Below are 16,447 nucleotides of genomic sequence, written 5' to 3'. Positions count from 1 at the left end.
GGAACCAGGCGAGTTCAATTGTGAGCTCACCAGACATATTATGACATATGCAAAACATTTATCTACATTTTTCCTGTCTAGATGAGAGAGGAACAGGGTAAAGAGGACTAGGTGAAATGTTTGCCTGAAACTAGAAAGTTTGATTACTGGTGTTTTCTTACACAATCAATAAAGTATGCCATTTTTGTTGAAAGAACAGTACAACTTGTCATTTTTCTCTGAGTTTTTAGGTTTCTAGAAACCTAACCCCCCCCCCCCCCAAACTCAATATGAAACCAGGGAGTTATGAAACCAAATAAACCTTTCCGGTGCATATAGTTTACTGAAACGTGTGTGTATTGAAGCTGACTGGTTTCACTTAGCTCTAATTGAATATGTGAGCTCTTATACTACACTTGCTCAGATTCTCATTTACACTTGGGCCCCTTTACACCTCTCTGACACTAGACGGAGGCCTTACAATGAGATTCATTACAATTACAGTCACATTTTTTTGATTGTATCCCTGTGGTATACATGGTCATGCCAATTTTCTTCCACTATTTGATCTGAGGGAGTGGGTCTGTTCCACAAAAGCTCATCACCTAATAAACCATCTTGTTAGTCTCTAAAGTGCTGCATAGTCCTGTCTTTTGTTTCAACAAGACCAGACTAACACGGCTACAGCTCTATTACTAGTCACATTAAGGTCCCCTTACACTGACACAGTGGTGTGAAATGGCCTTAGTGTGAATAAGAATCAGGTCCATTATAGAAACAACCATGTAAATTGAGATCCCAGATGGGACGCTGGTCAGAAAAAACTGAATAGGTTGGGTAAGTCCCACTCGTGAAGAGGCATGGTGGGGGAACTAGGAGTGCTTGATCATTTGCTGTTCTGTGCACAAATAAAGGACTTTGTTTTCCAAGGTTCTCAATCAAGCACCTATCATTTTCTCAGATGACTCAGGATTTGGAAGCTTTCACCTCTTAATCACCAGCATGAATCTAGCCCCAGCCAGTAATATCTAAAACTCATTACTGTTCCACAGGCAATATGATGACCTGTGTAAAATGAGTTAGTAATTTCAGTCCAGCTCTTGGCAGACAAAGTATCTTCATTCCAGAAACCATCATCACATTTGGCTCTTCTGGTAGCCTTATTGGTAGTCCCAGCAGAGAAGACAGTTATGCAAGGGAGGCTGGCCTGAGGTTATTGCTTGTATGTGGTTTTATGCAATGGCAGGGCACACTGGGCACTTAGGTAGATGCTTATGTGTTATTTTGTACATATAAATAAAATAAATAAATTAAATAAGCAAATCTGACAGCGATTTAGCAGTGAAAGACTCTACATCCTACTGACATTCTCCTAAGTTCACATAATGAATGCTTTGAAGAAGTAAGTATATGGATTATACTGATTTTAAAAATTTCATTTGCTACTTGTGTTTGATAGTATCCCCAAACACTGACTTCACTCATGAGTAAACTCCATCCCTGCCCTGAAAACTTTACAATTTAACATTTTCAAAAAGAGAAAAGATCAGATTGATTTCCAAATGAAAAATTTCAGGATTTGAGTATCTGATATTATTTGGTTTTGCCCATGTTACACTAGTCGATGATGATGTTTAGTTAGTGCCAACAATGGGCCCGGCTTAAATTGGAAAGCTTACAATCTAAGGTCCTAATCTAGCCTGCTCTTATGGACATGTTATTGAGTAGTTCCATTGTCTTCCCACAGTAGCAAAGTAATTCATAAACATAACTATTGGCAGGATCATGGATTAAGGCTCCGACTCTGCAAATGCACAGACCCATTTGTCCTAACTACAGTGCTCAGTGTGGGGGGAAAAAACTTCATGCCCTGAGTGACACAGGTCAACCCAACCCACAATGTGATTCAGATGAGTGGGTGGAAGAATTCTTCTGTTGATCTAGCTACTGTCTCTTGGAGAAGTGGATTACCAACAATGATGCAAACCCTATTCAGTTGACCTATAAAACATCTACATTACAGCTCTACAGTGATATCTATAGTAGTGTAGACGCACCCTTATGCAGGTGCATTACTTTACTCACGTGAGTTAATCCCAAAGGCTAATTACATGTGTAGAGTTTAACACATACATGAGTGTTTGCAAGGACAGAGCTTAAAGAAGGACACAGAGAAGAAGGAATCGAAAGGGAAATCCAGAACCAGAAGTTGAAGATGACTTAGCAGGGTGGTTTTTTTCTTTTCCACAATACTGATTAAAAATACCCTTACTTCTACTGGGCATAGTGGAATGAAAATATCTCTATACACATCTATCTATTTGTAGGGGATGACAAACACATGTAAAAAAAATCAATAGTTACAAAAGTAATAGTATGACTACACTAGGTATTTTACTAATAAAGTAATCCATTCCTTTCCCTTCCCTCTCCATCCATCCCACTATTCCATTCCTCACCGGGACTTGTAGAGCAGAATACTTTGAAAAACAAAAGGCCAGATTCTGAGCTCCAATTAGGTTGGAGTAATGTCAATATAACCCCCTTAACCTGTGGGGAGTTGCTGCAGATTTATATTGGTGTACCTTAAAATCTGGTCTAAAGTATTTAATTCCTACCATTGTGGCATCCTGCTGCTTTACTAAGGCTGCTGTCTGTCACACACAGCATTTTCTGTCATTCAGAAAGAGGAAGCACAGTGTGTGCTCTGCAGCTGGACTTGCAGCTTAATGTTAGTAAGGGCAGCACAGCAGTAAGGACTTGAAAACAATTTATTTTTAAAATCTTGCTTCCCCTTGCTCCCCACCAGCCACAGCTAGGGGAAGTTGGACAGGATATATGTGGATTCCAGAGGAACCAGCACAGAGAGTGAAGGGGATGGAGCGTGGAGTAGATCTGAGGATCTGGGAGGAAACACCTGGAAGAATGAGAGGCAGGTTAGGGAATCTGATCAGAGGTTCTAGTTCAGGAAGCCAGCAGCAAAAGGACTGGGCAGACAAAGCAAATCACTTGTGGGGCTTAAGAGGGCAGAAGCAGATGGCTAAGGATGCAGTATCAAAGTCACGTCCCCATGCACCAAACAGGAAGTTCACATTCACTTTGACTTCATTATTCAAACTCCATGCACAGCCCTGAGCTGTGTAGCTAGATGGATCTAAGTTTTAGATGTAGATCAGGCCTAAATTCCACCTGCATCTTGGGGAGCCTGGAGCTAATTAACTCTTCTGTATAATTAAGCTTCCTAGTTAACATTCCATTAAATAAAGGAGAGATGTTCACATTGCTCATTTCAATGGTGATTTCACAAAACATAACATTTAACAGTCTTGGAACAAACAAGTCCTTCTACACACTACATGGTGTTCTTTAAATCAAAGAGCTATGTGTGGATAGCCAAGACTGTTTTGTGGCTAAGGCAATGGCTGACCACTAAGGAGAATCAGGTTCTAATCTGGTTTCTGCTGCAGAATTCTTTTGTCATACTGCCGAAGTCACTTCCCAGAATTTTTCACAAGTGGCCAGCAAGTGTGGGAGCTTCATTTCTGGATGCCAGTTCTGAGATATTTTGAGCCCAGTTTTCTGCAGTGCTGGGCATTCTCCACTGCAGCTGAATCCAATGAGAAATGTGGAGGGTACAGCACCTCTGGCAGTAGGTTAATGTGATTTGCAGGGCTGGATTTACACTTTATGTCCCTCTATACACAGCATCTTCAGTGCCCCTCTCCCATGAAGCTGACCTTCATGTTTTCTATTAAATAATGAAACTTTTAACCCATTTTTAACTTTTAGGCACCCCTTGAACACTGGTGCTCCTTGGCACATGTCTACTGTGCCTAATTGGAAATCCGGCTCTTGTGATGTGGTAGAATAAACACAGAGTTGGAAGGCAGGGAATCCTGAATTCTGCCACTGACTCATTACTGGAGGTCACGCAGACCAGGCTGTTTCAGTTTATTGGATATCTGTAAGATGAAGACTTAGTACTGACCCACTTAACTCCCAGGAGGTGTTGTGAAGATAGATTGGTTTCAGTCTTACGGTGTGTTGAGCACATGAAGTGCTATATAAATGCTATACAAGTGCTCTGAAAAATCAGGTTAAATGTCTCAAGATGAGTGCCTGATCATGATAAAAAAAATGTCAGAGGGGGAAGTGGGGGCACAGTTTGTATTAGGGTAAAGGCATGCCCAGGTTCATTCTCTGTTTTGCTGTGATGTTGCTGCAGGATTCAATGAGTATTTCTACAAACCTCAGGGGATGTTTGAACAATTCAGAGGTATAAAACTACCCAATATATGTTCTAAGGATTCGTTTAGATTTGTACTAATAGTACTCAAAGTTTTAACCTTGACTGTAAATACTATGTAATTACAACCCAGGTCATTCAGGGCCATGCTAGATTACTTTGAGGTCTGTTGTGGCAAACATATGGCAGAGGAAAAAATAGCAGGTGTGAGGAGCAGACGTCCTTTTTGCTTCACTGGCATCTATATATTTTTTACCCTTTTGGAGACAGATTTTCATGTCAAAAGGCACCATTTTGGAACAGACTTTGAAAAACAGGGGAGCCATTCCCACTCAGAAGTGTAATGAAATGGTTAGATATGTTCCTGAGCAGTGAATGAGTCTAGAGACAAGAGTGCTGGAATTCTGAGGCTACTAATGGATTCTGCAGAAACATTGGAACTGCATACATTTACATGTTTTTATCAATGCAACATATTTCAAGACAATCAGCTATTGAATATTTACTCAAGTGGTGCCCAGACTTTTTATGGTTGTTTCCCCGCTTAGCTCTGTCTGCCCACCCCCAGAGCTCGGAGCAGGGTCATGGCTCAGGAAGTGGGGAATATTGACGGGGTAAGGATGCTGAGGCTGGGGAAGGAGCCACAGGTGGGTGCTGAGGCTGGGAGCAGGGCTACAGATGGGCCAGAAAAAGGATGGCAGCTGGCTGTGAGCTTTAGCTAGGGGGTGTGGCTGGGGCCAGAGCCAGTACCAGGAGAGGGGCCAGAAGCCAAGCTCAGAGCAGGGGGCAGAGCAGGGCTGGGTGACATACTCTTTTTGCCCCCATGGGGGCTGGGCCAGACTTTGCTGTGACCCCCCCCCCAAATGTTAAAGTTGTACCGGGCAGTTTGCGGACCCCTGATTTACCTTTACTGTTGAAATGGCCTGTGAGGTTCAACAATGTTTAAATATGTACTTAAAACTCTCGTGAAATTTCACTGAAAAACTCTTACTATGCATCAGCAATAGCCTCTTTTTAAAGGTTATTCTACTGGCCATTTTCCTTCATCCTCTCCCACACCCCCATCCCTCCCCACCAACATTTATTAGATTTTTGTCTGCTCAGTTTCCAGACATCAGTTTTTCACTGATCTGCCTCTGTAGCGGGTGAAGAACATCCCCTCCCTCCATTTCATTCATGTAAATAACGTCAATAATTGTTTTTATTGTGCTTTTGGGTTGCAGAGGAAAGATTTGGGGCAGAAAAACATTTCTGTCAGGATGAGACCCTTTATTTCATGTTTCTGCCTGTGGTGAATTTTACCACTGCGTTATAAACCCTTGAAACGAGAAGTTTGAAAAGGAAATGCTTAACTGGAGTTTTTTGAGTGCATTGCATAAAACAGGAAAGAGAGCCATCTAGTGGCTTCTTAACATTTTCTCCTCCCTACATTTCTCCTTTTGGTAAAGAAATTTGTTTGCTCTGTTTATAAAAGAATGCCTTTTCCCAGACCTAATTATTCTTTTTCAGAAAATAGAGGAGCATATTTAGTCAAGTTCATGGATTTTTTAACCCACCTTGTTGTGAGAAACTCTTAATGTTCAATGCTCCTCTCAATTCACTCTTTTGGTTTTATATTTGTAACATTGAGAATAATTATAATATTGCCCTCTGGTCTCTTTTGTTACTGGAACCAATTTGGAGTGAAGGCCTCAATAAGGTTGTACTATACTTACTGTTGCCTAGTGGACATGTATTGCTTTATTTATTTTTAACTCTGAGAAAATGCTTAGTGTTGTTTGTCCATAGTCAATTATGACTTTGTATAGCATTCCATTTTTACTTCCTATAACACTTTACTTGTCCCAGTCCTGGGCTTCTACTGAAAATAAGTGTGAAATTTATCATGGTTTTATTATGTGGACATGTGTGACAGTATACTGTAATAGGGGTTAGAGGAAGAATTTGAACTCAAGTTGCCATAAGTGAAAGCCCAGAACGTTAATCAAATGGGCCATCTAACTTTTGAAATGAAGTAGCTGACATTCTATCAAAATGTTGTTCCTGTCCTGTACAGGTTCTCAGCTTTGACCTTTCATCAAACCTTCTCCTTAGGTCTGTATTTAACTATATTTTATATCTTACGTGTTCTGCTGACAAATTAAGTTCTGAAATTCTGCTCTTTTGTCTGCTAATGAGGCTAAATGAGTATCCTCTGTTGTTCATGTCCTTTCTGAAGAACCTTTTAACTTTCATTTAACCTTCATTCCTTTTTTTCAGGCTGCTCAGAGAACTGTGGAAATAAAAGCTTTTTGTCATATATTGGAATTTGTATGTTTGGGGAGATAGTAAAAATTATTGATTACAAAATAAGTGCCTCATGTTGGTACCCATAATTGCAGATACACTCTGCCCTTGAAAAAATTATGTTAGCATGCAAAATAACTTGGCTTGCTGATTGAGCATGTAAGAAGGCTACCTTGGGATACAAGTCACAATCAAATATTGTTTGTTTCTAAATGTAATAAATTGGTCCTGATATATTTCAAGTTTCCTATGAGGTCTCATTGCTTTCCAGTTGTATTATCCCCTTTATTTGAATCTGTCTTTTTGCCAGATGTCATTTATGAACTCTCTGTTCTCTCATTCCTTTGTACACAATGGGCTAAATCTTTCCATTATGTATGCTGGTATAAAGCTGGAGCATTTCAGTTGAAACAAATGGAGTTGGTTCAAATTTACCGCCTGGTAAATGGGATTAGAATTTGGTCCAGTGGAACAGTATGGTATATTGATCTGATTTTGACATCAAATATGCTGGTTTTACCACTAGTGTGAGATCATAATTAAGACCTATGGCTCTATATTATAGCTATCTGAGAAATGTGGTGGCTGGAATGAAATGATCTGCATATAATTTAATTCCAGAAAGAGCATTGAGGATTGTGAATAGCCCTCTATAAGAAAACAAAAAAGGTAATTCTTTATACAAATTAGACTGATCTCTTCTGCACTTTCCTAAATACTGAAAGCTAAATTCAAAAGTGTAGGCTCACATTCAGGTTTAGGCTTACCTACTGGTATGCTCATCTATTGCTGCTTGTGTCAATAAACTGCCTCTTCTCTTTGGAAAGAGTGAGCTGTCTGTGGATTTCAAAATAATTTCCCACAGAGTTATGTCATTGGTATGTGTTTACTACTGAAAAGGCGATCTGCAGCAATGAAGTGTTTTACAAGTGGATATATAGTACTGTATATGCCAAAGGTAAGAAATATCTCTATAGTTTTAGCATGAGTTTCTGAGGACCGCATAAAGTGTCACTCCAAGTCTTTAAAGATTGCAGTAAAAGGTTTATGATCTATATCTTATAGCATGTCTGACTCATAATAAATGTACTCCAAAGGTGTAGTGCCATGTCCAGCAGTGATTGCTCCAATAAATAGGTCTTCCTCTGCAATACAGTCATTTGTAATCACATAACAGCTTTACTTTCTTTCTGGAAACGTAGTTTTATCAAATGTTCTACGCCACTACATCTCTCTCAACATTTTCAGAAAGCATGACAGTTGTTGGTTTCATATTTTACTCCCACATTTTTATGTACTTTTTAAAAAATGACACGGTGTCAAAGGTTTTCTCTTTTTTATTCTGAGCCTTCTTAACATTGTTGAGACTTAAACATAAATGAACACATCCATAAATAATAAAAACAATAGCTTAATAGAATTTTTCACAAACATTGCAATGCATCAAATTATAGAATTCTTATCACACTTGTTTAGAGAATGTCCTCTATTTATTGCAGTCACTTTTTTTTTTTGGTACTTGTTTCAGGGGTCACAGTTAGTATTTTTGGAACTGTCTCTCTCACTTTGTCTTTCAACATAAAAACATTTGGGTTATCTGTAGAGCTATTTTTCAGGTGTCATGTATAAATGTAGCTACAGGTTCCAGTGAAGAACTATGCTGTCTCAAGTGCATGAGAACTCTCAAGTGTCTTCAATAGTTTTTGTGAGGCTTCTTTTAGAAGAGTCTACTGGTCCTAATCTTAGCATAATATTACTGCTCTTCTCAGCTGATGACAGCTTTGGGTGGAAATTACTAAAATAGGAGAGGAAAGGTAGTCCTGTGGTCAAAGCACAGGCTAGAGAGATGAAATCTTGGCTTTTTTTCTCAGTTCTGACACACACTTCCTGTGTGACAGTAACCAAATGCTGTAGTCTCCCCAGCTGTAAGATAGAGGTCATAATATATGCCCACATCACAGGGATACCGAGATATTTGATTCATTACTGCTTTTAAAGCATAGTGGGCATCTTGAATTAAAGACAAAGTATACTGAATATTACTGATGACTATTTATACAATACTGTTCAGTAGAATAGTACATATTTCCAGATGTTGCTGGACTGGGTGCAGGGTAGATGTGTGTGCACGAGCTTACAAACTGTGCTAAACTCAGTTTGCAACTGTTAAGTAAAATATGCTTTGGTCACTTTTAGCCTCCGTTATTATTTCAGTGTCTTGTATTTCATGCATTCCAGATAAGCTCTGTGCTGATTTACAAATTCTGAAAAATGGGACAGCCTCAGTTCATACTAAATGATGCAACCCCGTTATTTTTATCTGCATTAGCCCCCAAAAACATTTTATATTTTGTTTAATATAATACATCTTCCTTTCTGCAGTAGTACGTAGTCTGAGCTACCTTACCTTTATGTCTTTCTAAAGGTTGAGGAGTTGTAGCGTTTTTTCCAGAAATTCGTAATTACTGCAGTAACATTTTCCAGTCACAAGCTTTTAGTTGTTGTGAGGTCAGATATGAAATTCTCTCCATTTACTGGTCTTTGATCCTTTTTAACACATTGCCATGGTCCAAATTCTGAAGATTTTAACATTTTTCCTGTGGCAGAACACTCATTCGAAACAACTAGCAATTCCTGGCTCCATTGATGTCTAATCGCAAAGCTGCCATTGACTTCAGTAGAACCAAGAGTTCACCCAATTGGAATTCTTCTTCAGACATGTCTGAGTAAAACTGTGAAAAAGTAAAGATTTGACCCTGGATGCTTATTATTTAGTATTCCTTAAATCTACTCAATGTGTGAATTTCAATTAGGGATACTAGCGTGTTACAGATTTCAAACTAAACTGAAGTGAAAATCTAATTGGTGTAACTTGGTTTATTTTAAAATGTCTGAGCTCTGTCCATTTTAATTTATTTGTAAAGTGCCTTGGGGAACCATTGCAAAGAAGTGACAATAAAAAAAAGTGGTAAAGTAGACTGAATGATAAGATTATCACAAGTTTTAATCAGATGCTTCAGGACTGTGGGATTTCCCCATGTTGCTGTTTTTAATATGAAAACTTGTTTTTAGGTTATTTTGGACAACACAAAATAAAGACTATGACTGTACAACAGGGTGTTAATTACTAGGATTAATATATGAAAAAAAGGAAATCTAAATAGAAAAGAATAACACAAATATTTTAAAAATATTTTATTATTTTTCTGATTAGTTATTTAATATGTTCTCAACATTTTCATACTTTTGTAAATACCGAAGAAAAGATTAGTTATAATTTAAATAAACAATCTGTGGCAATTTGTATATAAATTGATTTCCACTTAATTTTTTTCTTTATAATTCACCTCTAATGTGAACTATGCAAATGCCCCATTTTTTAGGGAAGCTGTGACAATTTTACTGAAAGGTTTGTACATTTGTGTTTTGAAATGTGTTAATTTTTTTCCTGGCTAAAATTTGGATATTTCTTAAAACTTTTAAAGATATGGTCAGGACAGAGTGGTCTCAAGTTGATGATACGTGTAGCATGCTACAACACAGATGGGGAAGAAGACATCTTATTTGCAAAGAAGGGCCCCATTTTTTGTCAATGCAAAATGTCAGAGCTTTGGTAACTTCACTGGAACTATGCCACTATCCCCTAACAAAGAATATGGCTCAGTTCAAACAGTACATTTTCCTTTTTTTTCTTTGCTGCTCTAAGAATTTCTTCTGACAATTCTGTTCTCTTTCTAATATGTTCAGCTATATTTCTCTTTCCCCAAATCCCTGAGGTCCTTGTGAAACACTGCTTTAAGCTTTGCTTGATATCATAGGTTCTTTCATTTATCATGAACTGTACTACACACTTCTACTATGCAATGTTGTACAGAAGTTTGTGATGAAATGAACCCCTGCTGATCTATCTTCCTATGTTTATTTCAGAAAATACAAATATAAGAAAACCCAATAAAGTGTTAATTGTTTTTTTTTATCTCTCATTAGTTGCTTTGATATTACAATGTTTTCATTGTTGTTTCAGTCAGGATTAATTTTATCTGTATGGTACAAAGCTGAATGTAAATATGACTGGATGTGCTTTAGTAAAGCATTTGATACAGTTTCACTTGACCTTCTTATAAATAAACTAGGTAAATACAGGGCTACTATAAGATGGTTGTAAAACTGGTTGAAAAACTGTTCCTAGAGAGTACTTATCAATGATTCACAGTCATGCTGGAAGGGCATAATAAGTGGAATTCTGAGTGGAGTGCACAGGGATCAGTTTTGGGACCGGTTCTGTTCAATATATTCATCAAAAATTGACATAATTACATACAGGGTATGCATACTAAATTTACAGATGATACCAAGATGGGAGGGATTGCAAGTGCTTTCAAGGATAGGATTATAATTCAAAATTATCTGGACAAACTGGAGAAGTGGTCTGAGATAAAAGGATGACATTAAATAAGGATAAATGGAAACTAATCCACTTAGGAAGTCAGTTGCATACATGCAAAATGTGAAATGACTGTCTAAGAAAGGAGTACTGCACAAAGCAGTCCTAGGTGTCATAGTGGACCACAAGCTTAATATGAGACAACAGTGTGACACTGTTGCAAAAAAAGCAAACATTCTGGAAAGTATTAATAGGAGTGTTGTGAGCAAGACACAAGGGCTACGTCTACATTGTGCTCTCTTGCGCAAGAACATATGCAAATGAGGTGTGGTGATGAATATCACCGTGCCTCATTTGCATACTTAATGAGCCACCATTTTTGTGCAAAAAACCCCTCTTGCGCAAGATCTGTTCTGCCTGAAAATAAGCAGCAGAACAACTCTTGTGCAAGAAGGGGTTTTTTTGTGTAAAATGGTATCTCATTAAGTATGTAAATGAGTTGTGGCAATATTCATTGCTGCGCCTCATTTGCATATGTTCTTGCGCAAGAGAACGCAATGTAGACATAGCCAAGAAGTAATTTTTCTTGTATACTCTGTGCTGATTAGGCCTCAGCTGGAGTATTGTGTCCAGTTCTGGGTGCCACATTTCAGGAAAAATTTGGAGAAGGTCCAGAGAAGATCAACAATGATTAAAGGACTAGTCTGAAAGAATGTGGTTTGGTTGGTCTGGAAAAAAGACAGAGTGGATATGATAACAGCTTTCAAATTCCTAAACAGCTATTATAAGGATGAGGGAGAAAAATTATTCTCCTTAACTTCCAATGATAGGACAAGAAGCAATGGGCTTAAATTGGAGCAAGGGAAGTTTAGGTTGGACATTAGGGAAAAACTTCCATATAGTCAGGGTGATTATACACTGGAGTAAATTGCTAAGGGAGTTTAGACAGACCATGAGGGCATGGGATGGGATCTGATGACCTCTCAAGGTTCCTTCCAGTTCTAGTGTTCTATGAGTCTATGAAACCATAACTGCAATATATTTACAATATAATTGCATGTAACTATTGCCTAGCCACACTGACTATTTTATAAAGTATAACTATGTATAACTGAAATGCCAGATGCACATACATATGTGTGTATATATAAAATTGGGCATGTACTGTATAATAGAAATCACTGAATTAATTAACAGTACAGTGAGAACAATGATTTAAAAAGATTTTTAAGCAGGAATAGATAAGGAAATCTTTCTCACACATGCACACAAGAGAGAGAGGCTATGAAATGTATCTTAAATGTAATTTTCTGTACCTAGAATATCATCTTATTCTGGTCATGTTACTATGTGGTATACATGCCTCTAAGGCTAGCATTGTAGTAAATGTTATTTGTATCTTACTTTGACAAACAGTAAATTCATTTTCCAGATCCACAGAAATGACCTAAAATATTACTGCTACTCTTCCTTGTCACTTTTGTGAAAAGCATCCAATTTGGACTAACCGTGTATACAAGAAATCAATCACATTGTTCTATGTAATTTCAGAATTTCTGTGTAGACACCACAAAGAAACTCTGCTCAGATCAAGCTGAATTACAAGTTAGTTGTCAAAATGATTTAGTGCAACGAGAGAATGAGGATGACATGACTGCGACAGCTACATTAGTGGACACCAATGTGATTAAAGGTCAGTTAAGCTTTATGATTTGAGTTATTAATACAGAAGCATTTAACCCCAGCCCTGATAAATGCTTCATGTGCAAAAGTATTTTGCATGATTCAATTGTAACTTGTAGATCAGTCAAAGGAGATAAAATGTGAACCTCTCCGCTCTTCCTGAATAAATGCCATAAGGCAAACTCTCAGCAGCAGCATGGTATTAAACTCAATTTGACACTTGTGCATAAATATTCAGTGGTTCTCAGGAGCAGGTCTTTGTGAAGGAGATGCTATATTCATCTACAGTCTATCTCTTTTAAAGACTGATGATTCAGCCCATTGGCAAAGCTGAATGAGTGAGTTACGTAAAAATATTAAGATGTCTCAAGTCACATATTTATATTTGTAAGAAAAAATTGAACTTGAGAAAATTAATTGGCATTTATTTATACTTTTTATGTACCATGCATTAGGATTCCTCCTATATTTTTAATGTGTTTTGGTTTCCTATCTGCCCTTCTTTCCTCCCTTTCCTCCAAACACGTTAAAGCTGAAAAGCAACATGATAAGGGACCTTATCCAAAACCTTTGAAGTCAGTGGAGTAACTGCCATTGGTTTCAGTGGGTTTTGGATCAGGTTCATGGTGCATTTGATAGGTCCACCCATCACATCTATTGAATAATAAATAATGGGACTTCCAAATGTAGTGTGTTTTCAGGACTAGGCCCAAAATGTCTATCTGCCTAATGCAATCAGTTGAGTGGTTTCTGCTAGTAATGTACAGGCCCTCTCAGAGAATGACAGAGACCACTTTGAATTTAGAGGCCCCAGCCCAGCCCAGCTCCAGATCCCTGATATTATATCTAATGTCTCATCTGCAGGGTCATACTAAAACCAAAAGATTATATGAAAACAGACACTTGAGACATTTATTTATTAATAATTAAGTCATTATACCAATAGCATGTATATTAAAAGTGTAACTTTAATTGTGAGTTTCCACTGCAAGCAAAACTCTTCATTTTAGGAATGCTTTTCTGGCTTTGTTGTTGCTAACTCGTTTATAATTGAAGCAACCTCACTGTTCATGTTAAGCATTATTCAAACCTATTCAAACACTCTTGTCCCATTGTAGAATGATGATTATTCTTTACTTGTTTTAACACATTGAATCTGATTCACCTGAAGCCACTGATGCAGGGAGACTGACAAAAAAATGCAATGCAAATGTGATATTAGGAAATACAGTCAACGGGCCAAAATCAAATATTTCTTGAAGCAGTTCTTTTGGCTTGCAGTCAGATTTAAAGTTGGTGGAATGAATACATTTCAGGAAGACAATCTTGTCTCAGAGGTCTCTTGACATTTCATTGTTGTACCTTTGTTGAAACTGTTCAGCCACTGAATGTAGACAGGAGCAGCCCTAGACTAGCTACCAGTAACTGGCGCCCTAGGTGAACCATGCAATTGGTGCCCCCACCTCCAAACCCCTCAATAATATTGTGCCACCATTTGGCGCCCCATTTAGCTTGGCGCCCTAGGCGACCGCCTTGTTCACCTATATGGACTGGCCGCCCCTGAATGTAGATCTTTATCACTTAGTTCTCTGAACTTCCAAAGGAATTAAAAAAGCGTACAAATTTGTCATAGTGACTCAAATCGATGTATAAGACCAGATTTGATGGAGTCAATAATATCAACAACAAAATTGACTTGACAGTGCCTTTCTGCATCAGATTAAGATGTTAGGCTGCGATTTGAACTTCCTGCAATTTTAACATATTGAACCACCAACGTCATCTGTTCTATATGAGAACAGTCTGGAGTTGCATCAATAATAATTGAAAAGCACTTTGCATGTCGTATCTCTTCAAGGATTGTTGTTTGCACACATGTCCCACACAGCTCAATTGTATTCTGGTAGACAGAAAACGGACTTGCATGTGTTTTCTGCTCTCTTGTGGTTCACAAATACGCTTAATATGTCCTGATAAAAGTGGATCAACTTGCCAAGAAGCTCAAGTATACCAAGAAAGTTTCTATATGTAAGGGGATTGTGAGCCCCTTACTAAACTCAGTGGGAGTTTTTGGTTGGCCAGCTCCCAATACTAAAAGGGGAAGGGTCCATGAGAAATCAGGGTCCTGAGACTGACAGACCACAGGGACAATAGAAAGAAACCAACACTCCAGCTCAGACTGATTGTCAGGTTGGACAGGCTAATGGGGGAATTAGGAGGCCAGGTCCCATCCTGGGATTTTCCCAGGTGTGCTGGGATTTTCTGGGTTTGAGTCAAAGTGGGAGAGTGCTAAGAAGAGTAGCAAGGGGTCCAGGCTGTACTGAGGAGCAGACCTGCAGGGACAGAGCCAGAGGCCCATTCAGCCCACAGAGCGCAGACTGTGTGCTAAGAAACAGACCTGCAGTGCCAGAGCCAGACACACACAGCCCAAGGAGTGCAAGCTGCGCTCAGAGGCAGACCTACAGTGACCAGAGCCAAAGGGGTCAGAGGAGCAAGCAAGGAGCTGGAGGCTGGCAAAGCAACATAGTCTGCAGCTGGGTGTGGTGAGCAGCTGGGACCAGCAAAGGGGGGGAAAAGAGGCTCTGGGCAGGGAGATACCACCAGCCAAGAGCCCTGCAGGCCAGACTTGGAGAGGGATTGTAACTCCAACTGGGAGAGGGGTCCTGCCACCTAGAGCCTGAGGCTGTGTGGTCACTGCCAGAGCAAGCATGTCCAACCTGCAGCCCCCTGCAGCACAGCCAGGGCCTGAGACCTATAAGAAACAGACTATGAACTGTCCTTATACTCTGCAGACTGCTGTTTGTGATGTCCCTGTGCTACAGAGCAGGGTTATGTGTTCTCTTTTAACCTCTCTCATTTTTTTCCTTATTCTTTTCTTTTTAATCAGTTGCTGTTTAATAAATTGTATTTGCTTTGAACTGTATGTAGTGATCACTGGGTCAAGAAAGCATCCAGTGTGAAGAGAGCACCCTGGAGTGGGGACACCCTAGCCCCTGCCCTAAGTAACTACAAGGTTGGGGATTAAGCCCAAGAAAACCTGGGCCCAGCCTTGTTGGGATTTCGAGGACTCTGCTACTCAGGAGAGTGGAAGGGGAGCCCTCAGTGTCAGGGAGGTCTTTGGGTAAAAGAAGTGGGAGCAGGGACTCAGATCCTTTCGCTGGTCCATTTCACCGGGGTAATATAGAAGCCAGGAAAGTTCCTCACAATAGTGGGACCATTCCCCCACTTACACATATATAGAGTCACCGATATGTTGACTGGAACCACGCAAAGCCAATCTCAGTTCAGAAAGAAAAATAATGACATTATTTCCAGTTATCAGTTTCTGTGTTTATTTCACTCTGGAGTAAGTTTTCAATTGAACTGTCAGTTAGTGCTGCTCTACTAGATGGTCTCCATGTAACATAGTTCTCTTTATGCAATACTGAAGTTTCATGTGCAGGTATTCAGTCTTTCAACTTACTCCAACCTCTACTGATTCTCCAACTAGATGTATCAGACAGTACTGATGCATTTGAAGTATTATTGTTAAAAATTAAACAGGGTACACAGTAACAGAGCCTGCTTTTCTGTGCTCCAGCAGAGCCAGTCTCTTGTGTAGATCTCTCCATTTGGAAGAGTTTTTGTCAGCAGACAAGTGGGAAAAGCATAATTATCAGCATCTTTCAGTATATTACTTGGAATCTGAAAACAGCTACCTCTGAGAAATGACTGCATTTGAGCAACATTGTTCTTATCAAGAAGTCCAATATCAGGTTCTGATGCCACTGTTATTACACTGTATCCTGTGCTAGTCATAAGTTCTTGCTCTTGCTGTGCGGAATCTCTGAGCTTCTCATTTTCTGCCTGCATTACAAAGTTTTCAGCAT

The 16,447-nt window shown here is 39.0% G+C and overlaps 1 protein-coding gene across 1 annotated transcript in view; it reads left to right on the top strand.

Annotated features, from left to right (window-relative positions):
- THEMIS (thymocyte selection associated) overlaps nucleotides 1-16,447 on the top strand; it is a 108,045-nt gene that overhangs the window by 68,748 nt on the left and 22,850 nt on the right. Inside the window, exon 5 of the mRNA XM_006139427.4 lies at nucleotides 12,447-12,588. Coding sequence (XP_006139489.1) covers nucleotides 12,447-12,588 — 142 coding nt within the window. The remainder of the gene's footprint in view (nucleotides 1-12,446; nucleotides 12,589-16,447) is intronic.

This window comes from Pelodiscus sinensis, chromosome 3 (genome assembly GCF_049634645.1).
Source record: "Pelodiscus sinensis isolate JC-2024 chromosome 3, ASM4963464v1, whole genome shotgun sequence".
Taxonomy (NCBI): Eukaryota; Metazoa; Chordata; order Testudines; family Trionychidae; genus Pelodiscus; species Pelodiscus sinensis.
The sequence above is the reverse complement of the archived record's forward strand: the minus strand, read 5'-3'. Positions and strand labels throughout refer to the sequence as shown.